Raw genomic sequence first — 20,770 nt, 5'->3', positions numbered from 1 at the left:
TAGGTTTATTTAAGGGGGGTTTGGGTTAGATTAGGGGTATGTGGGTGGTTGGTTGTAATGTTGGGGGGGTATTGTATGTTTTTTACAGGCAAAAGAGCTGTTTTCTTTGGGGCATGCCCCGCAAAAGGCCGTTTTAAGGGCTGGTAAGGTAAAAGAGCTTTTCAATTTTTATTTTAGAATAGGGTAGGGCATTTTTTTATTTTGGGGGGCTTTGTTATTTTATTAGGGGGCTTAGAGTAGGTGTAATTAGCTTAAAATTGTTGTAATATTTTTATAATGTTTGCAAAAAATTTTTTTATTTTTTGTAACTTAGTTCTTTTTTTATTTTTTGTACTTTAGTTAGTTTATTTAATTGTATTTATTTGTAGGTATTTGTATGTAATTTATTTATTGATAGTGTAGTGTTAGGTTTAATTGTAACTTAGGTTAGGATTTATTTTACAGGTAATTTTGTAATTATTTTAACTAGGTAGCTATTAAATAGTTATTAACTATTTAATAGCTATTGTACCTGGTTAAAATAAATACAAAGTTGCCTGTAAAATAAATATTAATCCTAAAATAGCTACAATATAATTATTATTTATATTGTAGCTATATTAGGGTTTATTTTACAGTTAAGAATTTAGCTTTAAATAGGAATAATTTATTTAATAAGATTTAATTTATTTTGTTAGATTTAAATTATATTTAACTTAGGGGGGTGTTAGGGTTAGGGTTAGACTTAGCTTTAGGGGTTAATACATTTATTAGAGTAGTGGCGAGGTCCGGTCGGCAGATTAGGGGTTAATAATTGAAGTTAGGTGTCGGCGATGTTAGGGAGGGCAGATTAGGGGTTAATACTATTTATTATAGGGTTTTTGAGGCGGGAGTGAGGCGGATTAGGGGTTAATACATTTATTATAGTAGCGGTGAGGTCCGGTCAGCAGATTAGGGGTTAATTATTGTAGGTAGGTGGCGGCGACGTTGGGGGGGCAGATTAGGGGTTAATAAATATAATATAGGGGTCAGCGGTGTTAGGGGCAGCAGATTAGGGGTACATAGGGATAACGTAGGTGGCGGCGGTTTGCGGTCGGAAGATTAGGGGTTAAAAAAATTTAATAGAGTGGCGGCGATGTGGGGGGACCTCGGTTTAGGGGTACATAGGTAGTTTATGGGTGTTAGTGTATTTTAGAGCACAGTAGTTAAGAGCTTTATGAACCGGCGTTAGCCCAGAAAGCTCTTAACTCCTGGCTTTTCTCTGCGGCTGGAGTCTTGTCGTTAGAGTTCTAACGCTCACTTCAGCCAAGACTCTAAATACCGGCGTTACAAAGATCCCATTGAAAAGATAAGATACGCAAATGGCGTAAGGGGATCTGCGGTATGGAAAAGTCGCGGCTGGAAAGTGAGCGTTAGACCCTTTAATGACTGACTCTAAATACCAGAGGGCGGTAAAAACCAGCGTTAGGACCCCCTAACGCTGGTTTGGACGGCTAACGCAGAACTCTAAATCTAGGCGACAATTTGTAAAGTTACATAATCAAAGTAGTTTCATCCAGGGGCGGAACTACCAGTGGTGCAGAAGTCGCGACTGCGACCGGGCCCGGCAGGTCCAACCCTCAGGGGGGCCCCAGCTTCATCAGCGCAACAATTTTTTTTTTTTTCAACAAAAAAAAATTTCACATTTTTTTTTCTCCAACAAACTTGTTTTATTCCACTTTTTTTTCCCCCCCAACAAACTTTTTTTTTTCACATTCTTTTAGTGGCTGCAGGGGCTGCGCGGTGCTCACTAACAGTATTAAATCAGAGCGTTGCCGCGGGTTACCACGGCAACGCTCTGAAACATTTGCAGCTGAGCGGGAAAGGAGGAGGCAGGAGCTGTCTATGCGAATGCAGCAGTAACCTCCCAGCGGGACTGTAAAGTGGAAGGAAAAGGTAAGTCCAGCTTAATGATGGGACCAATTGGGTCCATCGGTCACAGGCGGCACTTCAGTCTGTCATATCGGATCAGACTGCTCCTATCCTCTCTTGAAGCAGGCAGCCCAACGCGCCTGTTCTCTATTCACAGATCAGAATGTCACCCAAAAACTTAGAAGAACATTATTTGCAGAGGCTGACTGTGACTCCTGCCTGGCAGGAGTCACAGTCAGCCTCTGCAAAAAATGTTCTTGGGTGACTTTCCCACAGCAGCTGCTGCATTATTATAATAACATTATTTTTACTTTACTATGTTTCTTTAAAAAACATTGAAAAATGATGTGACTCGTCTAGCACTTTGCCTGCCCCCCTTCACTCTGTCTCCTCCTCCCTCTGGGCTAGTGGTCACATTCTGTATTGTCCCAGAGCCGCCAGAGCAAGGAACATGATGGGAGAGGAAGGTGGGAGGTGAGAGAGGCAGATTTCAGGCAGAGCGCGGGAAATGCAGAAAGAGTGTGTGGTGAGCTGAGTCTGAAGTAAAAAAGATCATTTTCTAGTTAAGTACTTTTTAAATAATTATTAAATGTTTTCACTTTTTAATACATTTAACATCACAGATACATGTACTGTAATGTGTGTTCTATAACTGATATTTTCAGTGATGGAGGATAAGCTTTCTCATTGTTGGAAGTGTTTGATTATGTTATGATATAACCTGTCAGAAAGGGCTGGGGGTTCAGTTGCTGTTCAGGCTAACATCAGTGAGCCCAGGGCACATAGGGGACAGCTGCTCCCCAGCACCAGACAGTGTTTATTTTCTTATTATTCCTGTGTGTTGTTTTGGGGTAGTATGACATTGGGGGTGGAGCACAGGACCGGGCTTCCCTCATCCTGAAGAGAGAGTGCATTAGTAGTAGCATAAGACAAGACAGAAATGACAATGCAGCTGCTGCTGAGAATCATGGCAGAGAGGAGTAGCTAGGATTGCAGAGGTAAAATTAAGCACTGAAAGTTCAAGTTTATTTGGCACTTTATTTTTTTAGTAATAATTTGTCAGTTTTTTCTAGAATTTTGATGGAGAGCTGATCCTAAACTGTGACTTGACTGTTTTGCTACATATTTTGTCAGCTTATTTTCTAAACTATTTGTTATTATATGATAAACTGGAGAAAGTTATCTGATACCTGCATACTATGTCAATAAGGCTGTAAATCTACTGCTACTTATTCTAACAGTTAGTTTACAAATTAAAGTTATTTTTATCTCCCCCCTTGTTAATGCTGCTCACTTTCTATTGTTTACTATGGTATACATTGCCACCAGTTATAGTTATAACAAAATAGTCAAGGATAAGGATTGTTTATGGTTAAATAAATCTATATGTTCTATATTTATAGATAAGGCAGTTATCTATACCTTATCCAATGCCTCTGTTTATAGCTTACAATTGTAAAGCACTACCTCTGGTCCCATATGTACCTCCCATAAGGACAACTGTCCAGAAGCCTGAGCCATGACAGTTACAAAAAGAGGTCTCATGTTGTATTAGATCTTGCCAAGCATATCCTGTTCTTTTAGAATCCAGTGTCCCTACAACATTTGTCATCTAATACTGTGGAGCAGATTCTCACTAATAAAAGCAAGGAGGGGATTTATTAGTCTTTGGAATATTTACATAGTTGTGCAGGGCCGGATTTCCCATTAGGCACAGTAGGCATGTGCCTACAGGCGCCTTGCAGTGAGGGGCGCCTGCCTGTCAATAATAAAAAAAAAAAAAAAAAAAAATTTTTTTTTTTTTTTTTTTTTTTTTTTTATGAGGGCATTTATTTTAGTAAGAATTGTGCTGCCAGGTGCCTACAAAGTCGAGTGTTTCATTGGGAATATGTTACAGCAGTTGAGAGAGCCATGAAGGAGAGAGGGGCAAAGATTAAAACTAAACCCCTCCCATTGAATTTCTAAATTCTAATTTTAAACACATTTGTTGACCCCTGGATTACATATAATCTACAACATTCCATGTTTTCCTTTGAGAGCAACATCATATGATATTTATATTTCAGAACAAAATAAATGTAACATCTGTGTGTGTTTGTACCAAAAATATCAGAGTTTACAAGATTTTTTTCCCTACATTTTATATTTTCTTCCACTGGCTGCAAAGGTTGTTGATGGTGATGAGCTTGCATGCTGCTAGTTTTAATATTGCTATTGTTTACACAAAACTGTGTTTGACTCCAACAAAATGTTAAGCACATAGTCAAAGTCATCTCCAGAAAAGCAATACACTAATGGCTTGTCAATAAACATGTCCTATGAGCCCATCTGGGTCTGCACAGATGTGTATTGCTGTCTCAGAACTGACATTGACTATGTGTTTAACTCTTTTGCAAGAGGCTAACACACTTCTCTGCAAGCACTAGTGCAATAATAAAATGCCCAGCAAACTGTCACATTTGATGTCCCTTTAAATAGGGTTTTCTTTAGAATATTTTGCATTAAAAGTTTAACATGATTTGTTTTTGTTATACATAATAGAAATTGTATGGCCATTTGAGTCAAGTGAATATTGATTTTTGGTGTAGCTTCCATTACAACAAATATTGCAATTGGTGTGTGTATTTGTGTATCTCCATAAAAGGGAAAATGTAATTTTACATCTAATATTTATTTTTAGTTGTCCTAAATAATAATAAAAAAAAGTCCTCATTTTTTCCACTTTTTTCTAGGGGGGGTGGGGGGGGTGGGGGGGGCGCTTCAGGTTTTTGTGCCTACAGGCACCTGAGATGTAAATCCGGCCCTGTAGTTGTGTGTGTGCTTGTATGTGAGTGTGTGTGACTGAATGTGTGTTTCTGAATCTTTAGCTTATTCACACTTCCAACAGATTTCAGAATAAACAGTTATGTTTTGGTGCAGTTTGTTGTGTTCTCAATAAGGAAAACTGGAGAGAAAAAAAACTTCTGCCCTTTCTTGTGTGTCTTTGTGCCTATGTTACTGTGAGTGTGTGTGTGTCTGACTTTTGCACATTTCCAACAGATTTCAGAATAAACAGTTGTGTATCAGTAGAGCTTGTTGTTTTTTCAATGAGAACAATCGGAGAAAAAAAAGCTTCTTGGCCAAAATTGCACAGATAAAAAAATATGCGCACAGTGTTAAAAAAATGTTTAAATTTTTTTAAGGAATATTGCCTGTGTGTATGTATGTATGTGTGTATGTGTGTGTATGTGTGTGTGTGTATATATATATATATATATATATATATATATATATATATATATATATATATGTGTGTGTGTGTGCGTCTTTGTGGATGTATGTGTGTTGTATCTGTGTGTGCATGTAGGTCCTTTTTGTGTAATCATATGTGCATATATGAACATGTCTGCCAGAGGTTACTTGTCTTTGTTTCTGAATGCGTGTGTGTATGCATGCTTGGTTTTGTGTATGTTCCTATGTGCGTATGCTTGTGGGTATCTTGTGCTTTTGTGTGTGTGTGTGTGGTGTGTGTGATGTGTGCATGTAAATGTCAATAGATCTATCTTATGTATGTAGGTACCTGTCTCCTACATCCATGGGAATCACATCTGAACACACTGTAAATCCGCCCGGCTGTGGGTGCCTGGGTGTATGCATGTGGATGTGTAAGAATGTCTAATTTAAAACAAAATTATAGTGTAGCATGGAAGGTTCAGGAGCTTCAATGTTGCACTATAGAAAAAGTGTGACTCTCTAGTGCGTCTAGGTGCCCTCACTAAAGCGTAGTGCGAGCAGGACAGCACCGCCTTCATTTGGTGCAGCTGAGCTACTAGTTCCAGCAAGTGGAGTTTGGTAGTGGAATAACATTTGCCAGTGACAGGGCAGGGGTCATTAGGTTTATAGTTTGTGATAACTGTAACCATATTCACCTCAGTCTTTCTCCTAGTCAAACAGCACTTGGGTAAAGTTGAATCCTTCTATACGTATAACTGACTACAGTCTAAAGTGTTTGACTGTAGATATATGTATATGTGTATTTATTTATATATATATATGTATGTGTGTGTGTGTATATATATATATATATATATATATGAGAATTCATAATTTGTATTATTAATACTAAATACACAACACAAAAGTATGACAGTTGTGCGCTAGGATACATTAATAGGCAATTAGGCATCCTGATATATACAAACAAATGTTATTTATAATAACAATTATTATAATTCATCGACATCTGTGAATCTTCACCTTCCCTTTGCACACAGTCTAGGTATCCTTCTCTGCAGTAGTCATGCAGTTGCTATAATATATTTTTTCTGCCCAATACAGGGCTGGATATTGCTATAGCTATTGCTTTATACAAGAAAAGAGAAAGCTGATTATCCTGGAGCTGGGCATTTTCCTTCCCTGTGCAGTGGGTCTAACTAGTTACAGAACCAAATTAGGACCCTACACTTAGATAAAATGAGCCCTCTATCACGGCCAATTTTACAGCCTGATGCATCAAGGCAAGCATTAATCTTAAACAGGGGCTCTGAATTATATCACTTTTCTTTTTATATCTCCAGTTCTTTTTTAATGGGGGATTATTGTACATGAGAGAGACAAAAGCAGCAATGCACTACTGTGAGCTCAATGAACACATTGGGTGAGCCAATGACTATAGGCATATATGCACAGCCACCAATCAGCACATAGGTTCCAGCAGTGCTTCTGAGCCTTTTCAATAAAGGATACCAAGAGAACAAATCAAATTAGATAATAGATGTAAATTAGAAATTTGTTTTAAATTGCATGCTTTGTCTAAAACAGGAAAGTTTAAATTTGTCATTAGTATGTTGAAAAAAAAAAGATGTATCAAATTCACATTTTTTTTGGGGGGGTGGGGGGCCCTTCTTAGATTCTTGCACCGGGGCCCTGTGGTTTCTAGTTACGCCCCTGGTTTCATCAACAAGAGAGTATTGCATAATTTTCAACATGTAATATACTGTAAATGTTATTTTTTGTGTTTGTTGCTTCATTTTTAAACTAAAAAATATGAGATACAATAAGGCTTCTTTAAATAAAGATATATGGCATTCTTTCTAAATATTATTGCTATTTAAAAAAGTGCATTAATATTAATTTATACACACACATACTGTACATATATACACACACATACATACATACATATATACACATACATATATACACATAGATACACACACATACATATACAGATAATCCAATATGTAGAAGCGCCGTATAAAGCACGGTATATAGATAGATAAATGTACAGTCAGAAGGATGAGTAGGATCCCATAGTATAAAAAATACGAAAATCTTTATTTCAAAATTAACCCCTTAAGGACACAGCCATTTTTCAATTTCTTTCCCTTAAGGACCAGGGCTATTTTTACATTTCTGCTGTGTTTGTGTTTAGCTGTAATTTTCCTCTTACTCATTTACTGTACCCACACATATTATATACCGTTTTTCTCGACATTAAATGGACTTTCTAAAGATACCATTATTTTCATCATATCTTATAATTTACTATAAAAATTTTTATAAAATATGAGGAAAAAATGGAAAAAAACACACTTTTTCTAACTTTGACCCCCAAAATCTGTTACACATCTACAACCACCAAAAAACACCCATGCTAAATAGTTTCTAAATTTTGTCCTGAGTTTAGAAATACCCAATATTTACATGTTCTTTGTGTTTTTCGCAAGTTATAGGGCAATAAGTACAAGTAGCACTTTGCTATTTCCAAACCACTTTTTTTCAAAATTAGCGCTAGTTACATTGGGACACTGATATTTTTCAGGAATCCCTGAATATCCCTTGACATGTATATATATTTTTTAGAAGACATCCCAAAGTAATGATCTAGGCCCATTTTGGTATATTTCATGCCACCATTTCACCGCCAAATGAGATCAAATAAAGAAAAAATTAACTTTTTCATAATTTTTTTTCACAAACTTTAGGTTTCTCACTGAAATTATTTGCAAACAACTTGTGCAATTATGGCATAAATGGTTGTAAACGCTTCTCTGGGATCCCCTTTGTTCATAAATAGCAGACATATATGGCTTTGGCATTGCTTTTTGGTAATTAGAAGGCCGCTAAATGCCTCTGCGCACCACACATGTATTATGCCCAGCAGTGAAGGGGTTAATTAGGGAGCATGTAGGGAGCTTCTAGGGTTAATTTTAGCTTTAGTGTAGTGTAGTAGACAACCCCAAGTATTGATCTAGGCCCATCTTGGTATATTTCATGCCACCATGTCACCGCCAAATGCGATCAAATAAAAAAAAATGTTAAATTTTTTTACAATTTTAGGTTTCTCACTGAAATTATTTACAAACAACTTGTGCAATTATGGCATAAATGGTTGTAAATGCTTCTCTGGGATCCCCTTTGTTCAGAAATAGCAGACATATATGGCTTTTGTGTTGCTTTTTGGTAATTAGAAGGCTGCTAAATGCTGCTGCGCATCACACGTGTATTATGCCCAGCAGTGCAGGGGTTAATTAGATAGCTTGTAGGGAGCTTGCAGGGTTAATTTTAGCTTTAGTGTAGAGATCAGCCTCCCACCTGAAAGATCCCACCCCCTGATCCCTCCCAAACATCTCTCTTCCCTCCCCCACCCCACAATTGTCCCCGCCATCTTAAGTACTGGCAGAAACTCTGCCAGTACTAAAATAAAAGGCTTTTTTTTTTTTTATGAATTTTTTTTTAAAAAAAAATATATGTTTAGCTGTGATGGACCCCCCCTTAGCCCCTAACCTCTCTGATCCCCCCCAAACAGCTCTATAACACTTGCCCACATCCTATTTGCTGCCATCTTGGGTACTGGCAGCTGTCTGCCAGTACCCAATTTGCCTCCAAAAAATGTTTATTTTTATTTTTTTTCATGTAATTAAATGTTTTCTGTAGTGTAGCTGCCCCCCCTAATACCCTCCTCCCTCTCCCCCTCCCAGATCCTTTTGAAAATTATTTCCCCCCCTCCCTCTCCCTCTCTCCCCCCCCTCCCTCTCCCTCTCTCCCATTCATAAATTCATTGGTGGCAGTGGCTGTTACGCGATCGCGCGCACATATGCGCGCGCACGCGCGCTCCCGGCACCCGGCGTGCACATTGCACATTCAGGAACCGATGGGCCGCCCACCCGCCTCCCTGAAACTGCTCCCACCCACCAACGATCGGGCCCATCGCTACCGGTGCAGAGAGGGCCACAGAGTGGCTCTCTCTGCATCGGTTTGGGAAAAAAGGTATTGCAGTGATGCCTCAATGTTGAGGCATCACAGCAATACCTTGAAAGCGTCTGGAAGCGATCAGGATCGCTTCCAGCCGCTTTAAACCCTGATGTCGTACAGGGTACGTCGCTGGTCTTTAAAGACCAGGTTGTGTGCGACGTACCCTGTACGACATGTGTCGTTAAGGGGTTAAAAGCAAACAGGTCAAAAAGCCAGCAACAAACACAACCGTCAGGTTGAAAAAAAGAACAGGTTCACACGCAGACGCGTTTCGTGCGCATGCACCCTGCTTACCTGTGAACCTGTTCATATGCCTTTTCAAGGCTATTCAATTAACAACATTCGTTCTAATCAAACCTGATTGAATACACAACTTAGATGGCATAATTAGTCTATAAATATAAACATCTAGTATATCACCTATAAGGATAGTACCATCATAGATATATTAAACAAATAGTTACTGAGGGATAATTAAAGACACATACCAGAAAGTCAATGTACTATCGTATGTGTATATAAAAACTTTCATATGAGCTTAAAGGCTTAGACAGAATGCACATTTATATCGAAAATGTATATCTAATGTAACTTTAAATTATACAGTATTCTAAATATTCCATACTTGAAACTGTTACCCTATGTTTGATTCTGATACAAAGAAGATCTGTATAAGAGATACATATTAATCTATTCTTATTAATGCAGCAGAGTCTAAACTTTAAAACTTAATGCCTAGCCCTTAAAGGGACATGAAACCCATTTTTTTTTCTTTCATGATTTAGAAAGTGCATGTAATTTTAAAAAAAACTTTCTAATTTACTTATATTATCTAATTTGATTCATTATCTTGATATTCTTTGCTGAAAAGCATATCTAGATATGATCAGTAGCTGCTGATTGGTAGGTGCACATAGATGCCTCGTGTGATTGGCTCACCCATGTGCATTGCTATTTCTTCAACAAAGGTTATCTAAAGAATGAAGCAAATTAGATAATAGAAGTAAATTGGAATGTTATTTAAAATTGTATTCTCTATCTAAATCATGAAAGAAAATTTTGGGGTTTAGTGTCCCTTTAAGTGTGTTAAAAAGTTTCTACCTCTTTGTCTTCTATAGATCTAAGATGTTGGAGTTTTACCTGTATACTGGATCTTACATGTTTTGCAGGTGAGAAAATATATAAAACATGAGTAACCGCACAGTTGATAAAGTAATTTACATCATATTCTTTTTCAGTTGTCTGAGACATAAATTTGTCACCTTCAGAGATGAAACTACAAGTTTTGCAGATAGGCCTACGATATTTGAAAAAAACTTTTCTCTTCATGTGTTTTTAATAGGTTTCAAGTCTGAAGGCGACAAATAATTAGCCAAAGTTTTTCCTTTTTTGGGAATAAAATCACATCCTGACTGCATTATATCTTTAATGACAGAATCTGAGTATAGAATAGGCAACGATTCCTTTATGATGTTGCAAATTTGATTGTATTCTAAACTGTACGATGTAATTAATTTAGGCTTATTAACTCTCAAGGTTTTCGTTTTAGATTTATACTGCAGTAGTTGATCCCTAGGAATGAGATCAACATTGTCCTTAACTTTTCTTAAAATATCCTCTCTGTAGCCTCTCTCCTTAAACCTTGTGATTGCCTCACATGCTTGTTTTTGGTAAATTTGCTCACTAGTACAATTCCTTTTAATGTGTATAAATTCCCATTTAGGGATATCCTTTACCACATGTCTCGGATGACAGGAATCAAATTTTAGCAGAGTATTACCTGTTGTGTCTTTCCTGTACATAGTAGTTTCAATAGATTGACCTGCTCCACTACTTTTGACTGTAAGGTTAAGAAAGTTAACACTTTCTGAGCTATGTTCCCTTGTAAATTCAATGCCACATATATTTTGATTTAAATATTTGCAAAACTGATTCGCTTCTTGTTCCTCACACTCCAAAATGAAAAACAAATCATCTATGTAGCGATGATATTGTATAATATTTTTCTTAAATGTATTGTTATCGCCAAAGATGTGGGACAGCTCCCACCAACCCATAAAAAGGTTGGCGTAAGAGGGGGCAAATTTGGCCCCCATTGCGGTGTCCCACGTCTCTGGAGATAGTACTCTGTCTGAAACATAAAAAAGTTGTGTGTGAGTAGAAATTCAATGGCTCTTAACAAAAATACCTTTGTGGCTGATCCAAAATTACATTATGTATCAATGAAAAACTCTATGGCTATAATGTATGTCACACATACATATATACACATACACACACATACATATACACATAAACACACACACACACACATACATATATACATATACACATACACACACACACACTTACATATATATATACACACACATACACATACATATATACACATACACACATACATATAAACACGTACACACAAATACATATATACAGATACACACATAGACACACACCTACATATACTGTATATACACACACACAGACATACATATATACACATACACAAACACACCTACTGTACATATATAGGCACACCAACATATACAGTTGTATGCAAAAGTTTAGGCACCCCTGACAATTTCCATGATTTTTATTTATAAATAATTGGGTGTTTGGATGAGCAATTTCATTTTGATTTATCAAATCAACATCATCTTGCTGCAGATGGTGTCACTGTGCATCGTTCAACAATTCTGCGCACTTTGTACAAGGAGAAGCTGTATGGGAGAGTGATGCGGAAGAAGCCTTTTCTGCACACACGCCACAAACAGAGTCGCTTGAGGTATGCAAACGCACATTTGGACAAGCCAGCTTCATTTTGGAAGAAGGTGCTGTGGGCTATTTGGTCATAACAAGTGGCGTTATGCATGGCGGCAAAAGAACACAGCGTTCCAAGCCAAACACTTGCTAACCACAGTAAAATTTGGTGGATGTTCCATCATACTGTGGGGCTGTGTGGCCAGTGCTGGTACTGGGAATCTTGTTAAAGTTGGGGGTCACATGGATTTCCCTCAATATAAGCAGATACTTGAGAATAATGTTGAGGAATCAGTCACAAAATTGAAGTTATACCAGGGCTGGATATTTCAACAAGACAACGACCCAAAACACTTCTCAAAATCTACTCTAGCATTTATGCAGAGGAACAAGTACAATGTTCTGGAATGGTCATCCCAATCCCCAGACCTGAATATCATTGAAAATCTGTGGGGTGATTTGAAGCAGGCTGTCCATGCTCGGCAACCATCAAACCTAACTGAACTGGAGATGTTTTGCAAGAAGGAATTGTCCAAAATACCTTCATCCAGAATCCAGACACTCATTACAGGCTATAGGAAGCATCTAGAGGCTGTTATTTCTGCTAAAGGAGGCTCTACTAAATATTGATGCAATATTTCTGTTGGGGTGCCCAAATGTATGCACCTGTCTAATTTTGTTTTTATGCATATTGCACATTTTCTGTTAATCCAATAAACCTTATTTCACTACTGAAATATTACTGTGTCCTTCAGTTAATTGATAGATCAAAATAAAATTGCTGATCCAAACACCCAATTATTTATAAAGGAAAATCATGGAAATTGTCAGTGGTGCCTAAACTTTTGCATACGATTGTATATACACATACATATACATACACACACCTATATATATATATATATATATATATATATATATATATACACATACACACACACCTTCATATACACACACACATACCGTCTATCTTACTATCCTTAGTAAGTACTGTATTTAAAATTAAAGTGAAAGTACACTCCTTTTACAAGATTTTTACACAGTTTTACAATAAATTAACATACTAGATGACTGTAAATTATTTTTTAAATTAAATAAATCTTTGCATGCTAAAATATTGTTTTTTAAACAACCTTATTTGGTGTCAAGTCTACCCTCTGACATTTTTTTTGTTTGCAAAATCTTTCATTGGTTTGCAGTGTTCTTTTGCTTTTTCAACATGCTGTGTTTTTTTTTTTTAACCATTCAATAATAAACTAAAAATTGTGAGAAAGAATAAGATTGTTTGATTCCTAGCCATCCTTAAATCTTTCCTTTTCCTTGTTCAGTTATAGCCGCTTGGTACGTAGGTAGATATGACACCTTGCAAGTTATACAAATTGCAAAATTAAATAATGAAAGTAGTTTAAACAATAAGAGGAGTATTGCATAATTTTCAACATGTAATATAAATGTTAATTTTTATGTTTGTTTTTTCATTTTTAAACTAGAAAATATGAGATAGAATAAGGCTTTTTAAAATAAAGATTTATGGTATCCACACACATACATAATGTATATACACATACATATATACACATACACACATACACATATACAGTACATACGCACACACATACATTTATACAAATACACACACATACATATATACACATACACACACAGATACATATATTACACATACACACACATACATATATATACAAATGCACACACATACATATATACACATGCACACACACATATACATATATACAAATACACACACATACATATATACACATACACACACAGATACATATATTACACATACACACACATACATATATCTAAAAATACACACACATACATATATACACATGCACACACACATATACATATATACAAATACACACACATACATATATACACATGCACACACACATATACATATATACAAATACACACACATACATATATACACATACACACACAGATACATATATTACACATACACACACATACATATATCTAAAAATACACACACATACATATATACACATGCACACACACATATACATATATACAAATACACACACATACATATATACACATGCACACACACATATACATATATACAAATACACACACATACATATATACACAAACCCACACACACACATACATATATACACATACATACACATATACACACATACACACACATACATATATACACATACACACACACACACACACATATATACAAATACACACACTGTCTATCTTACAAATCCTTAGTATGTATCTGAAATTAAAGTGAAAGGATACTCTAGTCTTTATCACAAGATTTTTTTGGGTGAGTATGATTTATTTTTTGAATTAAATAACTTTTTGCTTGCTGAAATTGTTTTTTAAATAGCCTTATTTGGAGTAGCCAATTTAAACTTTACTGACAAGGCTACACTCTGACATTTTCTATGTTTGCAACATTTTTCATTGATTTGCAGTTTTCTTTTGTTTTTTTTCAACATATTGAGTTTTTTTTTTTTTTTTTAACCATTTAGTAATAAACTAAAAATTGTGAGAAAGAATAAGGTTGTTCAATTTGACATACCTTCTAAATAGTAAATATAGTTTTGTGATAATTTTCAATTATCTTATGATCTTTACAACAGGACATTAAACTATTTTTATTTAATTAAATAAACAGTAAAGGCTTATTAAAATATTTTTCAGCCATCTTGAAATAAATTAACATACTGAGTGTGAAATATTTTTGAATGCCCAATAACAGAGTTTCTGCCCAATTTTTGCAGGAGGAACTAAGTTCCCCCTGGACAGAGAACAGAAACGCTTCAGTAAACACCGCTGCTGCAGGGTGGAGGGGCTGGAGCACAGTCTGGTTAGAGCGATAGTGAGATCCTCTAGTAATGGGCAGTAACACTTCCTACAATACACTAACTGCAAGTCTGTCAACGGTCCTGCAGTGTGATCACTCCGCGATATGTGGAACACATGGTGCTTACATTTTTGTGTGGCTTGCTCTGGGGTTATATAGCTCCCCTCAGTAGAAATAGGAGTGGGTGAGACTCTTGACAGAGGAGGAGTCTCAGGCCCAAAGGCAACCATTCAACCATACATTGGTTTTAATTTGCTTTCATTAACCAAAGTGTATAGATTATATGCATAAAAATACAGTATGTGCGTATAAAACAATATTAATTTTGAGGGGGTGGAAGTCTTGGTGAGTTCCCACACTTTTTTTGTAGGACTTGACCCCTGATATTAAGTGTTCAGAAGTTATGCTAATGGAATTCATTCTGGACCTTTTTTTAACTTAGAATGCTAGAATCATGAAAGCTTGGGGTGGATTCTCTTACCCCCCTTTAACCTAGAGAGACTGGCTTAGGAACCTGGGCTCATTTTTCCATGTATATAGTTTGGAAAATTTTCCTTTGTTATCTTGTTATTGTTAAAGGGCCATTAAACCCAAAAATTTGCTTTCACGATTCAGATAGAGAATAACATTTTAAACAACATTCCAATTTACTTCTATTATCTAATTTGCTGCAATCTTTAGATATCCTTTGTTAAAGAAATAGCAATGCACATTGGTGAGCCAATCACATGAGGCATATATGTGCAGCCACCAATCAGAAGCTACTGAGCCTATCTAGATATGCTTTTCAGGAAAGAATATCAAGAGAATGAAGCAAATTAGATAATAGAAGTAAATTAGAAAGTTGTTTAAAATGGTATTCTCTATCTGAATCATGAAAGAAAAAATGTGGGTTTAATGTCCCTTTAATGCACAGTGGCCCTTTTTATCATATTTAATAAATATTTATTTTTATAGTTTTGGCTTTTATCTTAACATTTGAATTCCGGAGCTAGAGTAGTTTAGAAAGTGCTTTGTTAACCCATTCATCCTTGCATCTCAGTTACAGCCTCACCTGTACAGATTGATCAGAGGAGGTAGTTGTAACGGGTAATGTTTGTGTATATATGGTATGTTTATTAAGGTGACCTAGGCAGATATTGTGGCTCCTTGTGAAAATGGAGTGCTTTCATTTTATTTATTACAGTTCAAATATAATGATTTATTTATTTTGTCTCTAGGGCTTATACATGTGCACAAAGCTCATCTGAATGTAATGCGATATAAAACAGTCTGCTTCATTGCTAAAATAAAAAAAAAAAAAAAAACATTAAAGTGAAAGTAAATCCTAGCGTTTTACAAACACTAGGATTGACTCTTGAAACAAATAAAGGGGACTTTCATTCATGAAGTATAAGATACTTCATGTAGAAAGCTCCTTTATTTGTTTCAATTGATCACCGGCTAAAAAATTTTTTTGCTTAGAGGTGACGTTTTCACCACTTAGCCAATAGCCGTGCAGTAAATTCGGCTTGGCTTTTTTTTTAGCCGTGGGCTGCTGTAACAACGATCGATTGAAACAAATAAAGGAGCTTTCTACATGAGGTATCTTATACTTCATGAATGAAAGTCCCCTTTATCTGTTTCAATAGTCAGTCCTAGTGTTTGTAAATCGCTAGGATTGACTTTCACTTCAAACAGTAGCTTATACTTAATAGATATCATTTTTTTAACTTAATTTGAGCAGTGTCTATCACTTCCTGTCACAGTCCCAAAATGAGGCTGGGGTCTCTATATGAAGTCATATCTAACATGAGGTAATAAATCTTCTAGAGTAGCATGAGCTGGTTTGCTATTTAGTTAAGGCTAGAGAGACGGGAAAGCAGTTTCTTGCCAATGCTCAGAAGAGGCAGAATGAAACTTACGTTTTCAGCATGTCTGCTTCGTATCTAGCTGCAGGAAATGACACATTTTTAAGTGCTCATTATGCAAGAAGACAAGTAAGTTGTTTGCTGGGTTTTTTTATAGCACAATCGCTTTCTTTTTATGTTTACTTTGGTTTGACTTTTTTCTAAACAAGCACTATTTCATATCCTTTTAAAGGCACATGAAACCCAAACTTGTTCTTTCATGATTCAGATAGAGAATACAATTTTAAAAATGTTTTACAATTTACTTCTACTATCAAATTAGCTTTGTTCATATGTTATTCTTTGTTGAAGAGATAGATAGCGTGCACATGTCTGGAGCACTACATGACAATAAGTAGTGCTGACATCTGCCATATAGTGCTGCAGACATGTGCACACTCCTGAGCTTACCTATCTTGTTTTCAACAAAGGATAACAAGAAAAGGAAGATTTGATACTAAAAGTACATTAGAAAGTTGTTTAAAATTCTATGTTCTATCTGAATCATGAAAGAAAAATATTGAGTTTAATGCCCCTTTTAAACTTTGTGTGTTTATTTATTTATTTTTGGTTTGCTTATTGGCAAAAATAAAGCTCTTATACAAAACATAATACAAAAATATAAAGCATTTATACAATAATTGATCATTTATTTGTAACACAACACAAGGACAAAAATGGCCACATTTCAATATAACATTGTTTGCAGTTTCAAACTATATACAGTTAAAGTGCTTTCCAAAACAATCCCATACATCTTATTAGTGTTAGATTTTGTAATTACAGAAATTACTGAACTCCTGAGATATTGTCAAGCCTTTTCTCATCAACATTTATATATATATTTCTCAAAGCGCCAGTGGGGCGTGAAACGCGTCAGATGACGTATCTCCTACTTGTCTTCTGTGAGTTTGTTTTCAACTCTTAATGCCTATCGAATAAATGTTCAATTGTTTTATAAGGCTTGTGCATAGTGTCAATCCTCTATTACTATATATATATATATATATAAAAACATACCATGTTAGAGTCAGAAATTTATAAAATGGTTAAAAAAACTAAAACATTTAAATACATTTCCATCACTATAAATGTCTGCCTGACCAATGTATAAATCTTTCATAACAATTCTGAGATGAATTCAAAATAACTGAAGTGCCAAGATAATAAAAACAAAGCATCATTAAAACATAGTTGAGGAATCAATAAGTATTGACCAATGTATAAATCCATGCAACTATATAACAAAATTAACGAAAAGCCTCTTGCAGTGGGGCTGAATTAACCAGAAAGTAATTTTGTGCAAAACTCTTATGTTCTTCAAAAGTTAATATAGTTTATACAGAATGTACATAAGTTCACTTAGAGGATTGATTTGCTTGTGTCCTGAAGAGCTTGTCCCAGTGGGTAAAATAAGGTGCATAGTTGGAGAAAAACTTCTCATGATGCAAATCATGATGTCCAGGTCCTCCACAGAGTCCAAATGGTATAATCTTGTGAGTAGACCAGGGAAGGTCATAACCAGAGTGATCTTCCACAGACAGATAGATGTTAAGGATGAAGAACCCCATTTCTGTCATTGGATGGCAACCCAACATCATGGGGCTTACTCCAGCAAATAATCCAAGTGAGAGCATCTCCCAGGCACTGGAATATTGTGTAGCAAGAGCAAAGGTGGAGGTATACTTGTGATGTTGCTTGTGGAAGGTCTTGTACAACCAGGGGACCTTATGGTGCAGAACATGCCAGACAAAATACTGGAAATCAAACAGGAGCAGACAGGCTATACTATCAAACACAAAACTGTGTAGTTCTGGTGCAGCAAGTGGTAAGTGCACAGGTCTCCACCACCAGTAGGCAACAGTCACTGGGAACACAAAGACCAGGTGGCTATACACAGTGAAAGCCAAGCAGTGCAGGACCATAGCCAGCGTGGTGTTAGTGCGGGGCTGCAGCTGGTACTTTTTCAGCTCTGGTATCACACGAGCTAAGAAGTCCAGCATCAGGTAGGGGATGCAGAACATCATGTAGACAGTGAAAGCAAATATCACTGGGTAGAAAGGAGACTTGATCCATTGCTCCTGTGATCTGACAATGTCCCATACCGGCTGCAGAATGGGATGATTCAGCTCAGGTCTGCTGCTGAGGAATGCTGTCATGTGGGTTGTGCTACTTGAGCTGTTCATTGCAATAAGTGAGAGCATGGAGAACAAGTTGACTCTTTATAGGCTGATCTCCTCCCATTCCCTGAACAGAGAGAAAATGCCAATAGCACTAGAAAATACTATGGTGAAGCAAAAATGCTTGTTTCTGTCTATGCTTTAATAGCCTTCAACTTAGTTTCTGTCTATAAAGTGATACAACATTGTTTTACATCTTACTTATAAATTATTTGAGCACCTTCAAGCTGCTAGTGGGGAATAATTCCCTTTACTTTGCCAAAATTATCTTAACCTAATGTAACTATCTTTTACCCCATAGTATAGCATAGGATTTACAAAGTGCCTTCCACTAAATTCCTTATTTATACATTAACATACTAGGTGAGTGTAAAATATTTTTATTGCATTTTACATGTTTGCTGCAATTGTTTTCAGTGTTTAAGCTCCACCCACTGCTTATTTGGAGGTCTTAATGCAGATTTGTTACATGAATATATACAGCTAACCAGTGGTATTATTTTAGCAACATATTCATTGCTTTGCAGTTCCTTTCCTTCACATATCTGCTGTGGCCAATCAGCAACAATTAACTGGCAAGGTTAGGCTTGTCAAGTGTGATATGTGCACTTTCAGTTTTCAGACATTGAAAACCCCCAAATTTCAGAGGTAAGTACATGAAAATGGGTTGAAATAAATAATAAAAGATAATTGCGAAGTTGTTTTACTAAACATAATTAAACATTTTCTATTACAATATCAATGTGTTTCTTGCCCATTTAAGGGAGAGTATACACCAATTTTCATATAAGTGCATGTAAGAGACACTGCTATAAACTAGAATATGCACAGATACTGATCAAAAATCCAGTATAAAACCTTTTAAAAACTTACTAGAAGCTCCCAGTTTAGCACTGTTTATGAGGTTAGGCTGAGACACACATTGAAAGGGGCCGGGTAAGCACGAAGAGCAGATACCCCCCCCCCCCCAGCATATGAAAAGACAGATTATAAAAAAAAACAAAAAACTATACATTGTTAAAAAAAAAAAAAAAACACTTCCAAGTAAATGGATAATCTATAAAACATTTATGCAAAGAAAATTCTAGTGTACAATTTCACTTTAAGCACCACTTTGCAAAAGATCTACATGAGAAATACATGAGTTTTTATACTTTTCTTGCTGTTAGCAGTCTAACAGCAGTTTATGGGCATAAACTTTGCAACTTTCATCTTCTCATCTTTGCTGTGACAAGTTATGAACTGATATAAATGAGCCCATGTGGTGATTAAGCAACCGCTGCTCAGAATGTAGCAGGGTCAGGATTCTGGATCAGGCAACATGCATTCCCGTCTCTGTGGCTGCTAGTGGAAAAGTGCAGTTTTCTTGGGTAAATTATATTAACCTCTTAAGGACATATGAGGGAATTTTTCCGTCATAAAACAATTGAGCAAACAGAAAGCTGTGTCCTTAAAGGGTTAAAAGCAGACAAAATAAATAATGAAAGTAAATTAAATATTACCCCTAAACTACCACAACCCCTTAATACAAACTACCCCATCACTACTAAACTACCAAACAGCTAACACTCCTCATGTAAGATCTCTGCTAACACTCAAAAACTAACAAACACTAAAATTACTGAAAATAATAAATCACATTCTAAAAAAACAACAAAGTACTACCAAAAATAAAAAACACACAGTTATGCCTATATTAAAACTAAAGTCACCTTAAAAAACACCCCACAATAAAAAAAAAAACCCACACTAAAACTAAAAGTTACTACAGCATTGCGGTAAAGTAATTTAGCTCTTTTGCTCCAAAAAATACAACCCCATTATTCAATAAATGTACCCCCCCCAAAAAAAGCCTATCTAAACCTGCTTTAAAATGTTATTTAATTTGTATCCCACTTAAACCTTTCACAGATGAGAATATCCCTGCAGTATAC

General features: G+C 36.0%; 1 protein-coding gene across 1 annotated transcript in view; it reads right to left on the bottom strand.

Moving 5' to 3' along the window:
* Positions 1–18,014: 18,014 nt before the first annotated feature.
* Positions 18,015–20,770, bottom strand: part of LOC128640415 (cholesterol 25-hydroxylase-like protein) — a 9,619-nt gene continuing 6,863 nt past the window's right edge. The window contains exon 3 of the mRNA XM_053692901.1: positions 18,015–18,772. Within this exon, the coding sequence (XP_053548876.1) occupies positions 18,015–18,772 (758 nt within the window). The remainder of the gene's footprint in view (positions 18,773–20,770) is intronic.

Source organism: Bombina bombina, chromosome 9 (assembly GCF_027579735.1).
Source record: "Bombina bombina isolate aBomBom1 chromosome 9, aBomBom1.pri, whole genome shotgun sequence".
NCBI lineage: Eukaryota > Metazoa > Chordata > Amphibia > Anura > Bombinatoridae > Bombina > Bombina bombina.
Note: the sequence above shows the minus strand (reverse complement) of the source record. Positions and strands in the feature narration are given on the sequence as shown.